The sequence below is a fragment of the Bombyx mandarina genome, chromosome 03 (genome assembly GCF_030267445.1).
Source record: "Bombyx mandarina strain Sakado chromosome 03, ASM3026744v2".
NCBI classification, from domain to species: domain Eukaryota; kingdom Metazoa; phylum Arthropoda; class Insecta; order Lepidoptera; family Bombycidae; genus Bombyx; species Bombyx mandarina.
In genome coordinates, this window is record NC_143210.1 from 13,002,407 (window position 1) to 13,026,807 (window position 24,401).

At 40.8% G+C, this 24,401-nt stretch overlaps 1 protein-coding gene and 1 long non-coding RNA gene across 4 annotated transcripts in view; both read left to right on the forward strand.

The window, feature by feature from the left end:
- Positions 1 to 24,401, forward strand: part of LOC149503330 (uncharacterized) — an 83,628-nt gene that overhangs the window by 49,670 nt on the left and 9,557 nt on the right. The window lies entirely within an intron of this gene.
- Positions 1 to 24,401, forward strand: part of Pten (phosphatase and tensin-like protein) — a 79,959-nt gene that overhangs the window by 46,001 nt on the left and 9,557 nt on the right. Inside the window, exons 3-9 of one of the 3 annotated variants that reach the window (XM_028173572.2) lie at positions 12,725 to 12,866; positions 16,517 to 16,615; positions 18,067 to 18,293; positions 18,614 to 18,824; positions 19,842 to 19,939; positions 20,245 to 20,383; positions 22,984 to 23,035. In XM_028173572.2, the coding sequence (XP_028029373.1) occupies positions 12,725 to 12,866; positions 16,517 to 16,615; positions 18,067 to 18,293; positions 18,614 to 18,824; positions 19,842 to 19,939; positions 20,245 to 20,383; positions 22,984 to 23,035 (968 nt within the window). Of the gene's footprint in view, positions 1 to 12,724; positions 12,867 to 16,516; positions 16,616 to 18,066; positions 18,294 to 18,613; positions 18,825 to 19,841; positions 19,940 to 20,244; positions 20,384 to 22,983; positions 23,040 to 24,401 lie in introns of those variants that run through there. The other 2 variants (XM_089737891.1, XM_028173573.2) reach the window with 2 other exon arrangements.

Sequence of the window (24,401 nt, forward strand, 5' to 3'; positions counted from 1 at the left end):
GCGTTTGCATGAAGGTATGTTAGTGGTTGGTTTATTATTAGTACTTCTTCCAAGATCTCCCGATTTATCGAATACCCTTACATTTTTCGTAAATGCGGACGCTTAACTTCGGTAATTAATTATGAAAGAAAGTGAAATGCTAACATAAAATTAATTTTAAGCCCGAAAAGTATCGTCATAAATAATGTGATGTAAGATTATAAAAGTGTCGAGATTTTAACACATTTATCCTCGGATTAACCGATCCGACCTTATCTAGAGCTGGATAACGGAATCATACAGCTCGGTTTTTGTACAGTCGCTGTGTTTTATTTACAATCCTGTTTGCAGTCTTGAATCGAAATGGACAAGCGAATTATCTTTGTTCTTTTTTTTTTAAATAACTTTTGATAGTAGGCTTAATAATAGGTTTGATAGTAACGTTTAGAGGTAGGCAGCGGCTTGGTTCTGCCCCTGGCATTGCTGAAGTCCATGGGCGACGGTAACCACTCACCAACAAGTGGGCCGTCGTCTGTCTACAAGGGCAATAAAAAAATAGTATTATGACATACTATATTTGCAAGGTGGGTGTTGGCATATCCGTAGCTAGTGAGGGGTCATCGCGTTCAGACCGCTAAGGATTCGCCGCTAGGTTGTACAGTATACAGCACTGGATCAGGACTGGTCTGCGGTGCGGGGGAACGCGATATACCGCGAGTCGTTCTTAAATATGAACTCTACGAGTGCTAGAGTGCCATAATGCGTCGTGCGACTCGACCTTTATAATACGCCTTTTTAAGGTGTGTGGCGCATTTACGTTGTAGATTTCTATGGCTTCCAGTAACCACTTAACACCAGGTGGGCTGTGAGCTCGTCAACACACCTAGGCAATAAAAAAAAGGCGCCGAACCACATAACCGAAAAGGTCGTCTCCAACAAGGATAAAAGTTGGTGAAAGGCGTTTCACTACTTCTGTCTCGACGGCGCATGGTAACTTTTTTTTATTGCCCGAGCAGGCAGACGGGCATACGGCCCACCTGATGGTAAGTGGTTACCGTCGCTCATGGACGTCAGCAATGCCAGGGGCAGAGCCAAGCCGCTGTCTACCGCTTAATGCTCTCCACAAGCCTCCTTTGAAGAAGGATTGCGGAGAAAGAAGAACTGTCATTCACGCTTCGTCTCCCTTTGCGAAATGGTGGACTAGCAGAAATCAAGCAGTCCGGTCCTGTTTGGGCGACGAGGATAAGACGTTGGATGAAGTCCCAGTGGAGGTTCTAAATGATTTCCTCAACTAAGTACAGCTGATCAACGAAAATAAAATTGAAATCTGTGCAGATACAAGGAAGTTACAAACGTCCTAATTTTCCTGCTAGACAGAGAGCGCACTATTCTTCACAGTGACGTGACATCCTTAAAGAACGGTATCTAGATATTAATACGTGAAGCAAAAACTTTGCACCCCTTTTTACGAAAATTGCGTGGACGGAGGAGTATGGAATTTCCCACACTTATAGAGAATATAGAGAAGGAGTGCAGAATGTTAATATTTTATTAAATTATGCATAAAAAATGCATTAAATTAATAAAAAAATACATTACACACTACTATGTATTTGACACACACACACACACACACACACACACACACACACACACACACACACACACACACACACACACACACACACACACACGCACGCACGCACGCACGCACGCACGCACGCACGCACGCACGCACGCACGCACGCACGCACGCACGCACGCACGCACGCACGCACGCACGCACGCACGCACGCACGCACGCACGCACGCACGCACGCACGCACGCACGCACGCACGCACGCACGCACGCACGCACGCACGCACGCACGCACGCACGCACGCACGCACGCACGCATGCATGCATACTATTTGTTTATTGTCAAACCTTTCTTATTGCTTATAGTCAAATTATATTGTTGTAAAAATTGAGAATAGATTAAATATTGTTTGTCTTCTTTATGTATATTTCTAAGTCTAAAGTGTAGTGTTAACGAAATTTGTGAAGTTTAATAGTCTTTAACAACAGAATCATAATAGTGTACAAACTTATAATTTAATTTAATTATAGTTGAGTTTCGACTACCGGAGACCACTAGTGTTTTTTGAAAAGTTTCAATAAACACGGCCGATCAAATCGTAAAATTGACACCTTGTCCGAAGCGTCAACGCTACACCGTAGGCGGACTGCCAAATCGACTGTCGAAATAAATGACTGGTGGTAGGACCTCTTGTGAGTCCGCGCGGGTCGGTACCACCACCCTGCCTATTTCTGCCGTGAAGCAGTAATGCGTTTCGGTTTGAAGGGTGGGGCAGCCGTTGTAACTATACTTGAGACCTTAGAACTTATATCTCACTTAACACCAGGTGGGCTGTGAGCTCGTCCACCCATCTAAGCAATAAAAAATAATGATAAATTGAATTAAAAAAAAAATGTTTCACGCTTACTATACACGCGAAGAAGCCGTGACAAGTTTTACACGTGCCGATATGCAGGCCAGACTAGATGCCGCCACCTCCCTCGCCGAGCCGCCTATCGCTCTGATAACGCTTATCGTTAAAACGGATAGTCCGTGTTCCTCCGAAAACGCTTCTAATTTCTAGGAAAACGTCAATAATGTTTGCACTTTGAAACTAACGCGTCGCAACCGAGGTGATTGCTCTCTTAATCACGTTATGGATTGAGGACGCGCGTTCAATATCATCTGAATAATGCCGAGGGAAATGATTTTCTTAGCGCCCGTAGCCTTTCAATGATAGTATGATTTTTTTTGTTTTTTTGTTTTTTTTTTATTGCTTAATTGCGTGGACGAGCTAAGATTTCGTAATCGCGGTAGGTTATCTGAAACGTATGATGATATAAATTAAAAAATCAGGCGATGTCTTAATAATAAACGCCTCGTAAGATAGTTCATGTTTTTTGAATATTTGAATTTTAACGCGTTTTAAAAAGACAAAGCGTGATGTGAGCTACTTTTTCCTAAGAAAATATAATTGTTATTTTTTTTTTTGTAGTGCACAAAGAGAAAGAAAATATTAGTTAAGTATAAATTGTATATGTATTCTGTCGTAACTAAGTGAAAAGTCAAACTTCGTATTCCTTTGAATGGATCGTAAAATAAATAAAGAGCTGAACTGTGCATAAATAGAGAAGAGTTTTTCAAGTATAAGTCTTCGCATAACTTCTGTATTATGCCGTGTAGCAGACGTCGCCATAGGAATCGTAACTTTATTTGTGGATAAGGGAAAGACACATGAACGTATGTACCATAAAAATGTAGACAATTATCTTAGTTTTCAATCAGGAGACATATGACATCTATCTATATATAAAAATGAATTGCTGTTGGTTAGTCTCGCTAAAACTCGGCTGAATAATAATGAACGGCTGGACCGATTTGGCTAATTATGGTCTTGAATTATTTGTGGAAGTCCAGAGAAGGTTTAAAAGATAGATTAATATGAAAATGCGGCTATTTTTTTTTTATAAATTAGATAGTTGAACGAGTAAACGGTCCATCTAATGTTGAATGGTTATTAGAAAGTCTAGAAATCTACATTAAGATACGAAGGTCGAACTCTCAATTGTGTTATTGTATAAGTAATCTCCCCGTCCTTTAAATCGGAAAACATTTTTTTTTATTGCTTAGATGGGAGGACGAGCTCACAGCCCACCTGGTGTTGAGTGGTCATTGGAGCCCATAGACATCTACAACGTAAATGCGCCACCCACTTTGAGATATAAGTTCTAAGGGTCTCAGTATAGTTACAAAGGCTGCCCCACCCTTCAAACCGAAACGCATTACTGCTTCACAGCAGAAATAGGCAGAGTGGTGGTACCTATCCGCGCGGACTCACAAGAGGTCCTACCACCAGTACATGAGTACTTCACGACAGAAATAGACAGGATGATTAGTAACCATCTTTCTTTCTTTTTTTTCTACCTATGCTGATAGCCTTGAGAGGCTATTTCAGCTTCACCCTAACATGTAGGTGAGCTCACGGGGCTCAAACCGGAAGTGTTGCTAACATTGGCCCTAGCAAGAGCAGTGCTTCGCAGAATCTACCACCGGATCGGAAACGCGACCCACTGAGAAGATCCGGCGCGAAACTCAGTGGGCTGTGTCTATGGGTTATTTTGCTCGTCGAGCCCTTCGTCGCAAGCGTCGGGATCGACGAGGACGGTGACCGGTGCTCGTGATACCTAAAAGCACCGTGAATGGATCGGGGGATCCGTAATGACGTGGTAACCATCCGTGCTAGCTTACCAATGCGCGCCCTTACCACTTGTAGATATGACCAATTACATACAATAAAGAGAAATTAATTAAAATTAACGTCGGACATGAAGTTTCTTATCGAGCCGCTTGTGGTGGTGACTATAACGTATTTAAATGAAAAAAAGATTATTAACAAAGTTGCCGAAAGATAAATAAAAAATAAAAATCGGTAAAAAAACTTTTAAGTTAAACGGTTTTATGTGCACTGAAAACTACAAAATAAATAAATAGTTACTTACCTATCAACCTACGTAAGTGATCTCGGTCATTAATATCTCTGATGGTAGTGGTTGTTATAACATGAACCATGTCAGCGGCCGAAAGGCAGTTCATGAAAGAACACTAACACCAGGGTTTGCTTGGTAGGTAAACTAAGCAGCCCACACTATAACAAGTAGGTATTTAGACCTTCTAGTTCAAAAATATTTTAGTACTAGGCAGAATAGCTTTTAGGCATATTAGACTAAAATAAAAACGTGGGGCCCATTATTATTTCTATATTACTTTCTACTATACTAAGTGTGGATTGTATCGACTTATTATAATCGTCATCATCATCATCCTAGCGGTTTATCCCGGTCGCATCCGAAACCTCACAGCTCCGGAGTCCAGGGTCCGCTGAATCGACTTACTATAAGCGTAACTGGAGGTTTTGACCATCAATAACCAGCCGTGGCGGCTTCACCAGCGAGCGCCGAGCTCATGATCTACCAAAGTATAAGATATGCTCTGCCATAGGTATGATTTCAGAGGGGCCCCACGTTTTTATTTTATTCTAATATGCCTAAAAGCTATTCTGCCTAGTACTAAAATATTTTTGAACTAGAAGGTCTAAATACCTACTTGTTATAGTGTGGGCTGCTTAGTTTACCTACCAAGCAAACCCTGGTGTTAGTGTTCTTTCATGAACTGCCTTTCGGCCGCTGACATGGTTCATGTTATAACAACCACTACCATCAGAGATATTAATGACCGAGATCACTTACGTAGGTTGATAGGTAAGTAACTATTTATTTATTTTGTAGTTTTCAGTGCACATAAAACCGTTTAACTTAAAAGTTTTTTTACCGATTTTTATTTTCTTGTTTTTAGTATTTAGTGAAATTGTCTACCAAATATTCCTCATTCTATTTAATTCATTCAGTGCATCATTATTACATGGTTTCTTACCTGATAATTTAGTACAATCTAATTCCTCAATTCATAGCCCTTCCAGAGACTTGACTCGACTTAGAGCCACGTATGCTTGTCCTTCCTCAAACAATTTTGAGCCCAAATATACTACTGCATGGTCGACGGTGCTGCCCTGAATTTTATGGACGATGAATGCCCATGACAAAACTAAGGGCAACGTCCTTCTTTCAGCCGTACCATAATTGAATTTTGCTGGAAACTGTATGGCTTTAGGGTAAATAACGTGCATGCCGTTACATTGCACGCCGGCAAATCCCGAAGTGAAAACGCTGTGGTCACCTTGATGCCATGAAGCCCGAATAATTCTAGCAACGTCATTAATACTAATGAATACATTTGGAATTTCAATTATTTCAGGTTCACCGTTTTCAGGTATATCTGGCACACTAAGTCGTATTAATTCTTGTTCACTAATCTGGACATTTTCGTCAATGCGTACATCTCTATAAAGCGGGTTATTTCTAGTTAACCATCTTAAAGCGCTGTAGACTTTTTCGCGAGATATTGTGAATTCTCTTGTGATGTTCAAATTCTCCAAACGTTCTGTAACTACAACGATACCCACCTGGCTGGAAGATCTTGGAAGCATATTAGGTAATCTTTCACTGACCTCAAAGATATCTTGGGCAACAACACTGCTTGTCCGCGGAAACCGTACTGCCCGTATAGCCCAGTAAATTTTACGATTTTAACAAACGGGATGATTCTACACAGCAAGCGCTGCTCTGCTTGCGTCAGCGTTTGAATCTCATCTGGTATTGAACCTGGATCCAGATTATTCCAATACGCCTTTGATTGTGTTATTGTTTTATTACTGGTCACATGTGTTTGGCAGCGCAAACATAAAAGTAATGTTGTTTTTGAAGACAGTTCTGCAGGTAGATATCCTAATGCAGCTGTGTTGTAACGTACAGTATGAATTTGGTTAGGATAACAATGCTTCGTGCAAATGTCACAAACGTGTATACACGATGTGTTAATAGCATTTTCAAACGCTTGTACATGATTTTCAGCTCTGCGTTGCTGTGCACGCTCACGTTGGTTATTTCACCTGTCGTGGCGTTGCTCAGGTGTTTCTGAAGCTTCTAACTCCTTTCGTCTCTCACGCCGTCCTGTTAGCCTGGCCTCGTGTTGCTCAGATGTTTCTGACGCTAATAGCTCTCTTTGTCTGTTACGTTGTAATCTTAGCCTGGAGTCATGACGCTCAAGTGTTTCTGACGCTATTAGCTCTCTTCGTCTGTCACGTTGTGATGCTAGCCTAGACTCATGACGCTCAGATGTTTCTGATGCTAACAACTCTCTTTGTCTGCCACGTTGTGATGCTAGCCTGGACTCATGACGCTCGGGTGTTTCTGATGCTATTAGCTCTCTTCGTCTGTCACGTTGTGATGCTAGCCTGCACTCATGACGCTCAGGTGTTTCTGACTCTACCAGCTGCCTTTGTCTCTCACGTTGTGCCATTAACCTGGTATCATGTTGCTCAGGTGTTTCTGTTGCTAACCGTTCTCTTCGTTTCTTGTTCTCTTCGTTCTTTTTCGTTGTGTAGCAGTTTCGTTTTTATTTTTGTTTGCTTTTTTATTTATTGTTACCATGTTGTTCCCACGATTAAGGGGCATTTTGACGGTCGACCCCCCCAGAGGTCCAGTAAAGGGGCAAGGCTTAATATACAACAAGATGCGCCCAATCTTGAGGGGGAAGCGGTTACGACATTACATTTTTATCCACCCTAATGCCATACAGTCCTCGGCACGTTTTAACCTATTATTTTCATCGCCGGATCATCATGCCATCGTCTTTAGTGACTGTGGTCGTAATCATAATGGATTGGATCGGAAGACCCCCGAGATTCCCACCCTCCCGATCGTGGCCGTACGCCGGCGAAATTGGATCAGTAGATGTTTAATGTCTGTTTCTGATGTTAAATAATAAGGGAAGCCCAGGGAGCGGGCTCCGGGGGAGAAACAGACGGGCCTGATCTACACCCTCTCCGCTGGACTACTGTGCGAAGCTCAACCAACGCCGCCCCCCATGACGGACGTCATCTGATTGAACCTGGTCCAGTTCATATGCGATCCTCTCAACACTAAGATTGTAACAGTCTGCAGTGTCGGTTCCCGAAGCCCGATTATGGTCCTCAACTCGTTAAAAGAAGCCAGGCTCCATACTCCCCTCCAAGATATCGTGCACGAAGTGGCTCGCACGCACTCAGCTTTCGGAAGTCCTAGTCTACCTGCGACCAACTCAACCAGCTCCCCGTGATTCCCGTATTTATTACGTTTCTCACGGTGGAGCTCATCAAGCGACCGCTGGCCCGAGACGACCTGCACGTCCACGATCATTCCGACACCATCCCTGGAGGCGATAATATCCGGCTTACGGAGACCCACCGATGCTCGTAGCCTAGGCTCCAGCTCAACCGTCCACTTGTTCTTTTCCATAGCTTTCGCCACGAAAGAGACAATCTTGTTATGTCGTAGAATCCGGCCGCCGTGTGTTCTGTGACACTGCTGTAGGATGTGAGCCGTCGTCTCCCTGACCCTGCAACCAGCACGGCAGGTCAACGCCGACTCACTCCCACCTCTACGCCCTCTCGATCCGCGAATGCGGGATGGGAGGGCGTTGATGTGCGTGTGCACGAACTGCACGAAGTCCCGTCCGGTTATCTGCGCGCATCGCTCCCTCATCCATTTAACTTGGGTGGTATAGCTACCGCTTACTAACGAGGTATCTAATTACCTAATTTTTTTTATCTGCCTCTCTAACGTCACACAATCTTGGACGCAATCTGTTCAATCTGTTCTCGACACGACTAATCATGCCCCCACCTAATACGCCATTTTGTAACAGCGTCCATCTTGAGTTTGAAATTTTGACATAATGACAGTATTCTGCTAGTGTAGTCCTATTATTTGATACCCATATTGTGGTGGTTGTGGAAAAATATGTACCTAGTCCGCCATATCGGAACGGCGTCCATCTTGAATTTTAAATTTTGACATAATCATCGTGTTTTACTAGTGTAGCCCTTTCATTTGATACCCATATTAAGGGGGTTAAAGTAAAATATGTAATCCGCCATTTTGTATCGGCGGCCATCTTAGATTTATAATGTTATTGATTTTATTATATTATATTGTCATCTAAATTACATGTGTGTACCAAATTTCAGATCAATCTGACAACGGGAAGGTGCTTAAATTTCAATTTCTAATTTTGACCCAAATAAATAAAAAACAAATTCCGTACGGGTCGAGCTAAATAAAACCGTTTAATAATAATAACATACCTACACGCCGACCGGTTTTATCGGTCCCCCGAAAAGTAGATATCAGTGAAATTGTACGATCTTACGCAAAGTAACCAATGTTTTTTATTATATTATTACATAATTATAAATTTAAATGTATATTTATTCGATGTGATTCGATTCCCGACACCAGGAGATGTTTTTTTTTGTCTGTCTTATTTTATTATTTTATTTTATTACAAATCTAGCCTAGAAATTATTATGTGATTTAATCTTAACTTAAACTTTTTGTTTCATGTAGGTGCTCATTAACACTTTATTTTTTTTATTGCTTAGATGGGTGGACGAGCTCACAGCCCACCTGGTGTTAAGTGGTTACTGGAGCCCATAGACAGCTACAACGTAAATGCGCCACCCTCCTTGAGATATGAGTGCTAAGGTCTCAGTATAGTTACAACGGCTGCCCACCCTTCAAACCGAAACCCATTACTGCTTCACGGCAGAAATGGGCAGGGTGGTGGTACCCACCCGCGCGGACTCACAAGAGGGCTCCAGTAACCACTTAACACAGGCGGGCTGTGAGCCCGTCCACCCATATAAGCAATAAAATAAAATAAAAAAAACATGATTATCACGTTTTTTTTTTTGTTCAATCTATTTTCGATGGCTCGACTTTATCTTTCTAAGAAAAGAAAAAAAGATAACTCTGTAAACGCGGTATTACTGCTAGGATCACCGTTTGTAGAACACAAGACCATGAGGAAGAACACCAAGAAAAAAAAATTAGCTAGCATACATCAAAGAGCTCCAGGTCCATGGATGTGTATTATATAATGCCGATAAAATATCAAAACGCGAATTTCACCCTTGGATGTTAGACTTCATTGTTGACTCTAACTTCTTGCGTATTGGCGACGTTCAAACCGTAATGCACGATGGCTCCTTGGTAGAAGCGGTAAGGTGACCGTTTGTACACTGCATTCGAAGCAGCCATTACGAAAACAAATCACTTTTTATAATCACTACATAGTATAAAACAAAGTCGCTTTCTCTGTCCCTATGTATGCTTAAATCTTTAAAACTACGCAACGGATTTTGATGCGTTTTTTCTTAATAGATAGAGTGATTGAAGAGAATGGTTTATATGTATAATAACATCCATTAAATAGTGGAGAAATGAATAATAAATTACAGTTTCCGAAGCGAAGCGAGGGACTTTAGCGGTAGGCAGCGGCTTGGCTCTGCCCCTGGCATTGCTGAAGTCCATGGGCGACGGTAACCACTCACCATCAGGTGGGCCGTATGCCCGTCTGCCTACAAAGGCAATAAAAAAAAAAAAAAAAAGGGAGGGTTGCTAGTATATAGATAATAAACACCCAGTAAAATAGCAAACAAACCTGTTCATCACATAATGTTTGCGCGATGCGGGAATAAAACCCACGACCCTTGGCGCAACATTTAGGCTCGGTAACTACTGCACCAACGATTCAGTCATTTATCGATTAGATATTATTACCACGATGTCATTATTTCACCATTGAAGCTGGCTTATACTCGTAGTACACCAACCGTCTCAGCAAGTAGAGGCTAATATCGGCGTATGTCTTAAGTTGGATGACTTTTTTCGTATTATATGACCTTGGCCATTAAAATTAAGTTGTCAGCTCAACGTATCTTCACCACTGAAAGACCTTGACTATTAAAGATAGGGAGCTGGTCGGAATTGCCGACAGGCGGGGCCAGCAGTTAGGGAATTGAAGTTTTAGATTGAAGAATCTTCTTCACGGCCAAAACCTGCACTATATTCCCAAGGAAACCACCTGATATGAATGACGAATCCGACACTGCAATTATCTATATATTAATACGTGAAGCAAAAACTTTGTACCACTTTTTACGAAAATTGCGCGGACCGAAGAGTATGAAATTTCTCACACTTATAGAGAATGTAGAGAAAGAGTACACAATGCTAATATTTTTTTAGATAATGCATAAAAGATACTTTAAATCAATAAAGAAAACATTACACACACTACCATATATTTGACACACACACACGCATGCATACTATTTGCTTAATGTCAAACTTTTCTTATTGCATAAAGTCTGTGGTCAAATTGAGAATAGATTAAATATGGTTTTTCTTTATTAATATTGGTCTAAAGTGTAGGTAGTCTTGGCGAAATCTGTGATTATAGAAGTATAATAGTCTTTGACAATAGAATCATAATAATGTACAAACTTATAATTTCAATTAAATATAGTCGAATTTCGACTACTGCAGAACCACTAGTAATTATAAACTTACCTGTATGAAAGAAGCACGTAAACTGTCAATTATTTCTTAAGACAATTTTCATAAGGAAATCTTTCACGCGTAAATAATCAAGCCCGCCTTTGTCTTGTTTATCTCATTATCGGAAGCGTGGTTGAGGAAATTTCCTTTAGATGCGTACGTCTACAGAACAGCATAAAATTTAAATAATCGTGTCACACATACACACACGCACACACTTTGATGTAGATTTATAATCATTTTCAGCACGGAAACACGAGACAAGGATGTTCTGTCTGTACGTTTTGTTAATTGTTTTGATATTAACTGTTATATTCGCGGTTCTGTATATTATAAACACTGTTGTTAAGTGGTTTTTACTACATTTTATGGAGACACAGCCCACTGATTTTCTCGCCGGATCTTCTCAGTGGGTCGCGTTTCCGATCCGGTGGTAGATTCTGCGAAGCGCGGCTCTTGCTGAGTTAGTGTTAGCCACGTCATCAGGTTTGAGCCCCGTGAGCTCACCTATTTGTTATGGTTACACTCAAATGGCCTCTTAAGGCTTAGGTAGGATCATAAAAAAAATGTTTTCGGGAGAATTATTTCGTTTAGAATACAGACTCGTGCCAGTTTCAAGATTACGCTATTCAATGTAAGGTCGTAGTTTAAAAAAATATTATATAATAAAATAGCAAACAAAAGATAGATTAAACCTAGAAAGTAATTTTATTTATGTCTACATCTCGCGAAAAACGAAGAACGAACAATGCAACACCAAATTGGAAAATGGATTTTGAAATGTGATGATCCCGAAGAAATGCTATACGTAATTAAATTGTCATGAATTTTAACTTCGAAGATTTTTAATAATATTACAAGAAGGAGGAATAAGTTTTGGTAGAAAATATGTCTATATGTAACTTCAGTTTCAAAGGTAACTCATACCAGTTGTGATAGTAGGTTTGTTGGTGACCTAAGTCTAGAGGAAATTAATTATGTGTCGGGAATTAATAGTATCAGTGTAGCGCGTGCATTGTGGTCTATTGATTAGATAATACGTTTATTATTTTCAATAATTGTACGGCTATGTGCTATATAAATGTTTTATGCGAAGTAGTTGAATGTATTATGCTTGCGTTTTGATTTCGCGAAGTTCTCTCGAATTGGATTTTCAGCAATAGGGACTATACCGAATAGTCGAATGTAGACAGTGTCTCACGCATTAAAATTTAGTTTCGAATTCAATTTTTTTTACATGTTTGCTGGTAGCCTTTAACTTCTCGCAAACGGGTGGGTGAGCTCACGGGTTTAACCTGAGAGAATTGGCGAACATTAGCCCTAGCAAAAAGCGCTACTTCGCAAAATCTACCGCCGGATTGGAATCGCGATCCGTTGAGAAGATCTATCGAGAAACTAAGTGGGGTGTGTCTATGAGCTAGGAAAATTCAACTGTAACAATGCCATAACAAACAATAACATTTTCTTATCTTACACCTTTTAAACCTTCTCTGGACTTCCACAAATAATTTAAGACCAAAATTAGCCAAATCGGTCCAGCCGTTCTCGATTGTTAGCGCGACTAACGAACAGCAATTCATTTTTATATATATATAGATAGAAGATAGATAGATAGATAGATAGTAGATAATCGAATTTTACAACGAACGATTCGTTGGTGCTGATAAATTTTACGACCGTTGCTTTCAGGTGGAGAGATATGCGTTCGAAGACCACACCCCGCCCCACATGGAGCTGATACAGCCATTCTGCGAGAACGTGCACAGTTGGCTCAGTGCGGATACAAGGAACGTTGCCGTCGTACATTGTAAAGCTGGGAAAGGTCGGACCGGTATGTAAAACTTAAATCTTTAGGCCTCTAGTACACGGCGTGTTTAAAACGCGAGCCGTATATGCCGATTTTCGCGTTTGTATAGATTCAAACACGCGTAAAAAAATAAAACGCGATACAAACACGCTTTCGAATCGTGTACGAGGGAGTGGAGGAGGGGTAGAGGAGGGACGCGCGCTCATGCGGTCCCACTACCCAGACTACCCACGGCGCATTTGGAAGAAGCTAGAAGGAGCTACGAGGAACTACAACGCATCTGTATCGCTCTATCTGCGCGTGTCACCGCGTGTGCTTAGGGTTACAAGGTTCGTTCGAATCTTGTTTGAAGTGCGTATATGCGCGTCATCTGCGCGTCGACTGTACGTTTAAAATGCGCCGTGTGCTATGGGCCTTAAAGCCGCAGGAAGCTTGGGTCTCGTATCTCAAGATGGGTGTAGGTATTGTAATGACCATGGGTCACTCCTCTTTCCTGAGTCGCATTCCTTATGTCTGAGGGTCGTGACCATCTCCTCCAATTATCCTTCTCTGGATAATGTTTCGCCATCTTCCTCTATTCTTGGCGGTGTGTATGGCATTATAGACTGTAGTATCCAGAGTGGATTGCGGCCACGAGATCTTTTGCCTCCAATCTTGCGAGCTACTATCAATTTTTAAGATTGTCATCACTGTTTCTGTCAATGTGACCGAAGAACTCAAATATTTTCTTGAGGCCGATGGTAGAGAGCCTCATTGAGATATTGAGCTGTCTTAATATGGATGCGTTAACATGAGTCACTATTGCCACTCCAATTTGGTGTTAGTTGCTCGTCTACCCGTAAAAGGAAATTTTAATATAGGCATAGAAAAATGCTTAAAGGAAAGACTATGGGTGTTCAGAGCCTATAGTCAGATGGACGTGAAGCTTAACCCATCCAAGTCTCCTATTGGAGAGAACAGACTGTAGAGCTTTTGTGAGCGGAAAGATCCTAGCGACTACGGCATTTGTGATCCAAGAGAGTCACGGAAGATGATAATTGCTCATGTTGGTCGTGCCTTCAGTAGAATTATGTAACGTCAAAACTGATGGCACCGGTAGTTCTATTACCCTCTCCAATACAAATATCATCTATGTCCGCTATCCATAAATTCTTGCTCGAAACAAAATTATTATTAACTTGAAGTGTCCTCTACATCGGAATAATAATTACCTTACTCTTAAAACTGGACGTATCGACCTACTCGAGTCACGAATTCAAAATGTGCTCTTGATTTGTCGCAAATATATAGGATGAAATCGGGATTTTGACCCGAAAACGTCAAAATGTACTATTAAATTTAATGTAATTCCTCAATAAATCCGAGTTCATCGCGTCGCTTGGCATAATGACGTCACGATTTTGCCGACTGCCGCACCGATATAATTATCCTCAATCAGTTCATGTTGGTTGACGTTTATCACAGCTTGAAGTTACACAATGAATACGTCAATAATACGAGCCCTGATTGCTCAATTTTACGTTTGCTACGGACGAATAAAATTATTAATTTTCGTTTGATTAACTGCCGTTATCTACCTATTCTAGCCTTAATTTTTTTTATATCTTAAATTGGTGGACGAGCTCACAGCCTACCTGGTTTTAAGTGGTTACTGGAGCCCATAGACATTTACAACGCAAATGTGCCACCCACCTTGAGATATAAGTTCTAAGGTGTCAAGTATAGTTAAACGGCTGCCCCACCCTTCAAACCGAAACGCATTACTGCTTTACGGCAGAAATAGGCAGGGTGGTGGTACCTATTCGCGCGGACTCACAAGAGGTCCTACCACCAGTAAAAAATATTATTATCCTTATTTATAATGCTTGTATGTTAAAATAAGACTTTTTAATTTGCGTTTTATGTGTGTCTATGGTTCGTCCTATCGTTTGGAGTTCACCATTTCTCTCACGCATTGTCCACTTTTGTGGACTGGCTACTAGGTATTCCTACCGTTTCACCCGAAAAGCTAGTTTTTAAAAATATAATGCTGGTAATAAACATGACGAGCGCCCACTAAACCCCCTACGACTGCTAACCCGTTGGCATAGTCAGTTAAGAGAAACAATATCGTCCTCCCCAAGATTTTTTGCGCGCATTTTGTACAACAACAAAAGCATTCTTCTAAAACGTTCTTCAAAAAATTTATTCTAAAAGCTATCGCACCATCTATACGTTGAAAAGAATAAATTATTTCAGTATCATTCAATATCGTAGCACGAGATCGTCAAAGGTTTGCATAATCGTTACAACACAAACGAATTTTCGGTACCTACAAAATTACAAGAACTCATTATATTGACTATTGAAATGCGTCTTACCATTGTGTTCCACACGAAAAACATCTCAGTCCCTTTTGAGGTAAAAGCGAAAATTCTTTGTACATTAATTGAACTTTAGCACACTTTTACGAAGCCCTCCTGTAATATTCATATTATAAATGTGAAGGTGTGTTTGTTTGTTAGTCCTCCTATCACGTCGAAACGAAGCAAAAGATTGACATGATTTTTTAAAGATTATAGTTTAAGGTCAAGAAATTTCTATTACTTACCTACGCTATTTTATTATCGGTCACCTCTTCTATGTTAGAAGAAGTTTCATCTTGCAGACACATCCACGTGTCATTTTCTGATGACCTCGAAATGCGATGTCTCAAATGCCCAATTTCAAACTAAAAAGCATCGTAATGAATGCTTATCGTACACGACGAGAGGCCGGGGAAATCTATACTTCTATACTAATATTATAAAGAGGAAAGATTTGTTTGTTTGTTTGTATTGCTCCGAAACTACTGAACCGATTTGAAGAATTCTTTCACTGTTTGGAAGCTACACTATTCCCGAGAGATAGGCGATACCCTTAGGCTATAATCTATTTTGAAAAAAATTAGGGATCTTTTTAAAACTCCAATAATTAATGTAACCAAAGGTGTAAAAAAATTACTTAAAATATTCTTTACATCGCGTGCCCTGCGAAAACTATTAATAATAGAATAAAATAATATACTACGACTTTGTAGAACACATTATTAATTACAAAAAGTGTCGCGACAGCATATGTCTAACTATTGTAGTTATGCCGCAATAAGTGTTATTTTATTTAAAAAAATAAAACATCGTCAAGTATCGTTGAAATTTTTGTTAAAGACCTGAGCGGAGCCGGAGCGGTCCACTAGTCGCACATAAAGGTATTTCGTACACCTTTTCCGGTATTCTCAGAAATGTGTTACAGTTTTATCCTCGTACTCCCATTTATTCTTGGTATTGAAAATATCCCTATACCGGTTATTGATAAGAATTAATATTTACTGGTGGTAGGACGTATTATGAGTCCGCACGGATGGGTATGTCCAGCAGTGGGCAGATAAAGGCTGATGATGATGACGGGTGGGTAGGTACCACCACCCCGCCTATTTCTGCCGTGAAGCAGTAATGCGTTTCGGTTTGAAGGGTAAGGCAGCCGTTGTAACTATACTGAGACCTTAGAACTTATATCTCAAGGTGGGTGGCGCATTTACGTTGTAGATGTCTATGGACTCCAGTAACCACTTGACACCGGGTGGGCTGTGAGCTCGTTCGCCCATCAAAGCAATAAAATAAATAAATAAATTATATTCGTTTGCGTTTTCGTTTCAGGTACGATGGTCTGTTGTTATTTGTTATACAGCGGGGACCAGCCTAATGCAGACGAAGCGCTAAAGTTCTACGGCAGGAAGAGAACTCTAGATGAAAAGGGTATGTGATTGGTGGACTCTCTGACTCTACAACTGATTAATTTATTTTAAAATTGAATCCGAATTTAGTGGGATAGTTCAATTTAACTCTGCGACTGACGTTGTAGCCAATGACAAACAAAATATAAACGGATAAATAAATAAATTATGTTATCATAATAATAATAAAAAGTAAGATATATATTCATATACTAGAATTTAATTATTTTTAAGCTATTGCATAGCTTTTATCGCGAGCTTCGAGCGCGGCGACCGAATCAAGAAATTCCGTAACGAAAATAAAACCTAACAGATCCACTCCGACTCCGGCGCGGCGGCGTGACGTCGCACTGGATGCGCTGCATGAAAAGTCTGCCCATCTCTCTCGCGCAGTCTAGCTTATGAGTGTGAAGGGGACAGCTAGTGTTTTGCTTTTGTTAATGTCTATAAATATAGTGTGGTCTTATTTCATTATTGTTTTAATGTTAAATTATTTTTGTCTAATTATAATTGCATAAGTTGATAAAAAATGTTATGCAATAGCTTTACGGCGGCAGTCCCCGAGTGCCATACGTGTTTTATTTAGTAAATTGTTTAAAACAATTCGCATTAGTGTATTGCTATGTAATTATAAGAGTAGATAAACTCGTGTCATCCGAACATTCTGAAATCTTCGAGGCCTAAAGAATAAGACTCCCGGTTTATTCATATCGAGCGATGCGACATTCAAATTCAAAATTTCAAATCCCTCTTGACGAAATATGTACTGAACGTATATGTTCACGAATGACCTCAACAGCATCAGTGTAAAATATGTTTGGTTTACGCGGTCTGGATATTTATCTATCTATACGTGATCTTTTCTCATATGTATTTCCGGCCATCTTTAGGGATAAGTCTATCAAAATCCCACAAGATGTTCAGAACCTACATATACATAGGTTTAAGAAAACTATTTAAGAACATTTGTGCAATAAAGCTTACTATAAAGTCAACGATTATCTAGAAGATTGCACAAAGTGGGAATGAGTTGCTCGCTCCGGGCATTTCAATATTGCAATAATTGCTACGTTATAATACTCATTGTAAAATATATATATAATATTAAAAAAAAAAGACATGCCCGCTGAGTTTTTTGCCAGTTCTTCTCAGGACGGAGGCTAGTTTTTGTGAATTGGCGGTAGCTCTTTTTGACGTTCAACGAGTATGTACTTTCATTTATGTTGAATAATTTTTTTTTGATTTGAATCTGCAAACAGTGTGCTTAGTGCGAGTTTTTTAACGTTCTCTATAGCGTAAAAGTTAGCTCATATTTGTATGGAATGGGATCGTTTGTGTATGTTTGTCGCTAGAGGCGCTGTTCCAACGCTGCATACAAAGTTGGATTAACTTTTACGCTATCGAGACCGTTAAAAAACTCGCACTAAGCACACACAGAAGATTGAGTGGGTCGTGACGTGCGCGTGTCGGCAGGCGTGACGATACCGTCGCAGCGGCGCTACGTGGAGTACTACGGGGCGCTGCTGCGGTCGGGCGTGGCGTACCGGGCGGGCGCGGCGCGCGTGCAGGTCCGCGAGCTGCGCATGTCGCCGCCGCCCGCCGCGCACGTGCCCGCCGCCGCCGCGCCGCCCGACCTCGTGCTGTGCCAGGCCGACCCGCACGCCGACCCGCACAGCGAACACAACGTGCTCGTGCTCAAGGTCGGCCCGAACATTCCTAACTGACTTATATCTATCTAACTTTGACAAATCCTAAATGCTAAATGGGTTGTTAAGAGTTAAGTATGAATATGGAATATTATGGAAGGCTTTAGAGTTTAGAGGTAGACCTAAGAAAAATGGATGGGATGCATGAAAGGCGATATATGTAAGAGGGGAGTGAGCGAAGAAATTGTATATGATAGGAGGAGTATGAAAGGAGAAAACATGTCGCGCTGATCCCAGGTGACTGGGAGAAGGACAGGAGAATGATGATGCTAATACCGATAATATTGGATATCAAACAAAACGTTTCACCTCAGACGCCGCCCGGATGCGTGGATGTGCAGCGAGACGAGAACAGCATCCGCATCTGCCTGACGCAGTGCACGCCGCTGTTCGGCGACATCAGGGTGGACGTCTACAACAAACCGAAGATGAAGATGCGCAAAGAGAAGCTGTTTCATTTCTGGTTCAACACGTTCTTCGTTACGGCCGAAGTCGGAGCCCAAAGAATACCGCCATTACCTGACAGTGAGCCTCAAACTATGACATTCCGATACTAAGTTCAACAGGTTTGAAAACCGTCGTATTCCTCAGTGCTGAGGGTTGTGACCTTTATTACGAAGTACTTTTGTTAGAACTATGTTCCTCCACTCACTCCTGTCCGCCGCGCAGTGGATAGCGACATCGATGCTGGATTCCAAAGTCGTCTTAATCTGATCGGACCAGCGCATGGGACCTTAGCGGAGTTCATAAGTGGCGTAAGCGGTGGAAATTGTAAGATTCCGTTTTTTAGCGTTGAATAAATCGGTAATGTAAAGCGAATTGAATTTCCCGCGATACTCGAATGTGTGGGTCAACCCACTATACACTGTCTACTTTGGGTCTTTAACCACCTAGCACCTACCACAGGTCTTTAATTACACGGGGTGTTGGAAATTCAATTGCTCATCGATTTCTTTTTTCTTTTAATTATTTAACACATTGACTGTCATGTAGGTCACCGGTGCCCTACGCGGCGCACTCAAGTAATCATATCGTATTCTGCTACTAAGCGCCTGGATTGTCTAACTTTGCCTTCTTTTGTTTGTTAAAGTGCGTTTTAGTCTTTTAGGTCATATAGAAATAGTTTTTGATATCTTCGGATTCGTCTTCCCAGAGTCTACTAAATATTCCGGTGCTTTATTCAGAAGATCGAAAAGCGGTATAATTACTACAGTGCGCCGCGTAGGACACCGGTGACCTACGTGGCAGTCAACGTGTTAATTACTTGTATTATGGTCTTTTAGTGATATCTTCATTTATTCTTAAATACTACGCGTTATGAAAAGTTAAAGGGATATGTAATCATTATAATAAATAATCATAATCGGGAACAAGCCCCGTTAGGTGATCCAGCCCCAAATTAAGATTTCCTGTACTAAGGAGATCAGAGACTTGATATGAACTTATATGCGTTAAATTATATACATATATATAGATAATAAACAACCAGACATAGAGCAAACAATTCCCCTCCGCTCACAGCGGGTGCTCGTGCTGTTTCAGGTCCAGACCTGGAGACGTACAAGCTGACCCTGAACAAGTGGCAGCTGGACGACGCCCACAAGGACAAGCAACACAAACATTACAGCCCCGACTTCAAGGTTCGTTAGCGAATTGTTACTTGTCTACACCCCCCCAAACCCCACCCCCTACCCCTCGACCCGTGACCAGGCATGTCATCATTCTCCGGCCCTGTTTTTTATGGCCCTTGTAGGCAGACAAGTGGTTACCGTCGTCCATGGACTTCAGCAATGCCAGGGGCAGAGCCAAGCCGCTGCCTACCGCTTAGTACTCTCCACAAGCTTCGTTTGAAGAAGGACATGTCATAACGCTCGGGAAACACCGTGGAGGGAAGCTCATTCCAAAGCCGGATGTTTGTTTCAAAATGAATTTGTTTGATGTACAGGTTGAGCTGATAGTAGAGAAGGTGCCGGACTCGTCGACGTACAGACCGGCGTGCGACCGCACCAGGTCGCCGACCTCCTCGTCCTCCTCCTCCGGCTCCGTCGGCTCCGACCCCGAGACGGACGGGAACTGGGACTCTGGTGAGACGCCGCCCTCCTCCACCACCCTCGCGCTGTGACCGGGCCGCGAGCTCGACGGTGACTGGACGAATGCAAAGCTCAACCAATGCGTTTCCGATCCGGTGGTAGTTTTTGCGAAGCACTGCTCTTCCTAGGGCCAGTTTTAGCATCACTCCGGCTTGAGGCCCCTTGAGCTCACCTACACGTCAAGGTGAAGCTGACATAGTTTCTCAAGGCTATAATCAGCATAGGTAGGAATAAAAAGGGCTGAGTCGGTTATTAGTTTTGACTGAACCCGGAATCACTAAGTTTGTATAACATTATCAAATTTGTGAGTTAGTACATATCGACTCCAGTATGAATGTAACGTGACAGAACTTTGTACAAATGTCGCTTTGAACTGTTCATACAACTCCGAGGCAACTTATTTTTTTATTGTTTTGATAGGTGCATGAGCTCACGGCTCATCTGATGTTAAGTGGTTACCGGAACCCATAGACATTTACGACACATGAGTTCTAAGTTCTCATTTTGTACAGTACAACGGCTGTCCCACTCTTCAAACCGAAACGCATTACTGCTTCACGGCGGAAATAGGCGGGGCGGTGGTACCTACCCGCGCGGACTCACAAGGGGTCCTACCACCAATAAAAATAACTTATTTACGACTGATAGGGTGTCCTTGGTGCCCGCCTGGGGAAAGTCACCACGTGCTTGTTTCTGCCACGTAGCAGTAAGATAAACCTTGTTCACACTATGAACATTCAAATTCTTGCCTACTAATATTCAAGGCTCTTCATAAGTATATATTAGCACCAATCGATTTGTAACCTTTTAAGGCTTTGACGGTGACTGATTATTAAATACGAAAAAAAAATCATAAGTTATGAATTAGACACAATTTATAATATAGATTTCGCTCGATAATATGCGAGATGAAAGTTTATCAAAGCTTTTTAAAAATGATTCGTAAATCTGTTTGTTCGAAATAGTTGATAAGTCACTGTCTGGTTGTCATGTCTGGAAGATACTCTTAGGAGCTGGTTTGTCTGGTGTCGCTATGAGCACCAATTGATTATTAATTCAAGTTGAAACCCCTTTCGTTGTAATTTACCCCGCATAGTACGTTCGTTAGCTGCGTAGCTTTTGTGTACTGTGAGCGTAAAAGTTAACTCAATTTTTTACTTGTGGTAGGACCTCTTGTGAGTCCGCGCGGGTGGGTACCACCATCCTGCCTATTTCTGCCGTGAAGCAGTAATGCGTTTCGGTTTGAAGGGCGGGCCAGCCGTTGTAACTATACTTGAGACCTTAGAACTTATATCTCAAGGTTGGTGGCGCATTTACGGCGTAGATGTCTATGGGCTCCAGTAACCACTTAACACTAGGTGGGCTGTGAGCCCGTCCAACCATCTAAGCAATACAAAAAAAAAAATTGTATGGAGTTGGAAAAGCTTCTCTTCGTTTGCCGCTAGGGGCGCTGTTCCGACTCCATACAAACATGAGTTAACTTTTACGCTATCGAGAACGTTAAAAAATTCACACTAAGTACACTAAAGTTGGAACATCAACATCGTTGTTGTTGTTTTTATATGGGGGCAATGAAAAATCTTGCGATACTGATTTTAATTTGCACTTTATAAATAGATGATTTTATTCAAGTTCAATTTGAATGCGAGAATCTAACGCGTTAGTTTTGTAAGGTGCGGCAAGCATAATACTCTGTGCGACAATAAAAAAAAAACAAATAGCATTTGTTTGAAAGACACTTACACGCGAGGAGTGCAATGTTCTGAGATATATTAGGAACGAAAAAGAAATTATGGTATCGACTGGGGAAAGACTGTTTGGGTATAAGCGACATTTTGGCAACTTTACAGGAGACTCATCTAAAGTTTAACATTTGGAAAAAAATTATTCTTGAATGGAGAAAATCTAATTGAAGTTCAATGAAAAATATCGAACTGTCGATGCTAATAACAAATAAATCAGACCTTTAATTACAAAGATAGATGTTGCATATTAACCGAAATGATGCTTAAACCAAATAGGCTTTCACTCCTCGATATAGTATCGTCAAGTTCCCAACGTACGGTAGATTGGGGGTAATAGGGCCTAGAGGTAAAATAGGGACAAATCTCAGTTGTCACAATACTTTTGTTGAGTGGTTAGATTTAACTTTGTTGAACTGAAAATGACTTATTTAGTGTCTAATAATAATAATAAATAATTTAATTTAGTCATTAAAGTTTTGTAACTCATTAAATATATTAAAAAGTTATTACCTAAAGTTAGGTACCTACTTAACAACTAAATAGTGCCAGTCCTAGCGAAAAACTCTACTGTCTCCTAAAGCGACCCGATTCACCCGACGTCTGGGTGAATAGGGACAAGTGAGTTTTCGTAACTTTTTTGATTATTCTTTAATAAACTATATCTTAATGCATTATAAATGAAAATTTAAACTATGTACCGGAACCATTATGATCTCCGTTTTGTTACTATAAAAAAAAAAACAATGTCGAACTTATAAAAGTATCCCGATTCCCTCCCATTTCACGGTACGGTCTAAACGCAGAGCCGGCCCGAGTACTATAAGTTCTAACTTGTAGCAATGCGCGCAGGGACGGTGTGCGAGCGCGTCGGCCATTACCGGCAGCTGTCCCCCGACCACACGTAACTATATCCACTAATATACATACACGTTTTAAATATATATATATGTATATATATACACTGGGTGTTAGGAGACCGCTTCCGAAAACGAAGACAGACGATAGTACTATTGTGCGCGCGGAACTAGTTGACCGCGTATTAAGCTGCTTTCAGACCACGCTGTACTATAGTTCCATATAGCAAATAACATATAGTACAGTCCAGTGTTTTTTTTTAAGGGATTTTATGACCTGGTAACTAAGACCTTTGAGTCATATCTTATTTTAATTTATATTCTTATTGTTATGAAAAATGATAGCTATATGCAGTGAAATGAAATGAAGATGATTAATTTGAGATCAACTGAGATGAAATTAAATTAAATTAAATTAAATGAGATGAGATGATATGAGATGAAATATAATCTCAGTAAAATGGTGGTCATTTACTGAGATTTTTTCAGTGGACTTCTTGGAGGATCCCGAGAAGTTACGTCCAGCGACTTTGTTTCATTTTCCCACATTTGTGCACTTTCACAGATATTAAACAGTTAATAAACCACCGTTATTACACATTTAAACCCGAAGAAACACTAAATAGACAAAATAAAACAAATCACAAAACTTCACTCCTCGCGTTCCCACCAAAAAGTCCCTCACAGTACATTGTGAACGTGTCCATCACAATGTATGGTGCGCGATATTGTTGTGCTATGAGCTATATTATTATACTATATGCTATTATATTATAGCGAAGTCTGAAAGCGGCTTTAGGTATGAGCGGTGGGCCGAAGAGGGGGGGCGCTTGCTATTATTACTGATATGAGATTTGATACTACGATAGACGAAATCATTATAAACTTATCAGATAATTCTAAATCAGGTTCAGAGAGTTCAGTATCTAGTGATTCAGAGGATATGTCAGAGTAATTTCATATAAGTATATACATATATTAATTAAAGAATTTCATATATCATTAAAATATGATTATAAATTTCATATACTTAATTTGTTTCTGGTTAATTTTACTATTAATTACAATATATAGTTAGAGTTAATATAGTTAGATAGGTACAATTTAAACTTTTAAAAGTTAAATTGTTTTTTATTTATTTATTATTTCATTTATTGTTTTTTTATTTAGTCATCACTGTCTAATCTCATATGCGTTACGAGCAGTAGGCGACCCGCCCCCTCACCCCTGTCGCCTCCTAAGGCGCGGCCAACTAGTTTCGCGCGCACTATAATGACACCTTTGATGATGGAGTTATTTAGACAAATGTGGTAAATAAGTATTTGTGCGATCGCACGAGTATGCACTGCGCCGCGCCCAAGCGTTCGTTGATCCGAGCATCAGCTGTTTTTGATTTTGTGTTTCATTGCTGGT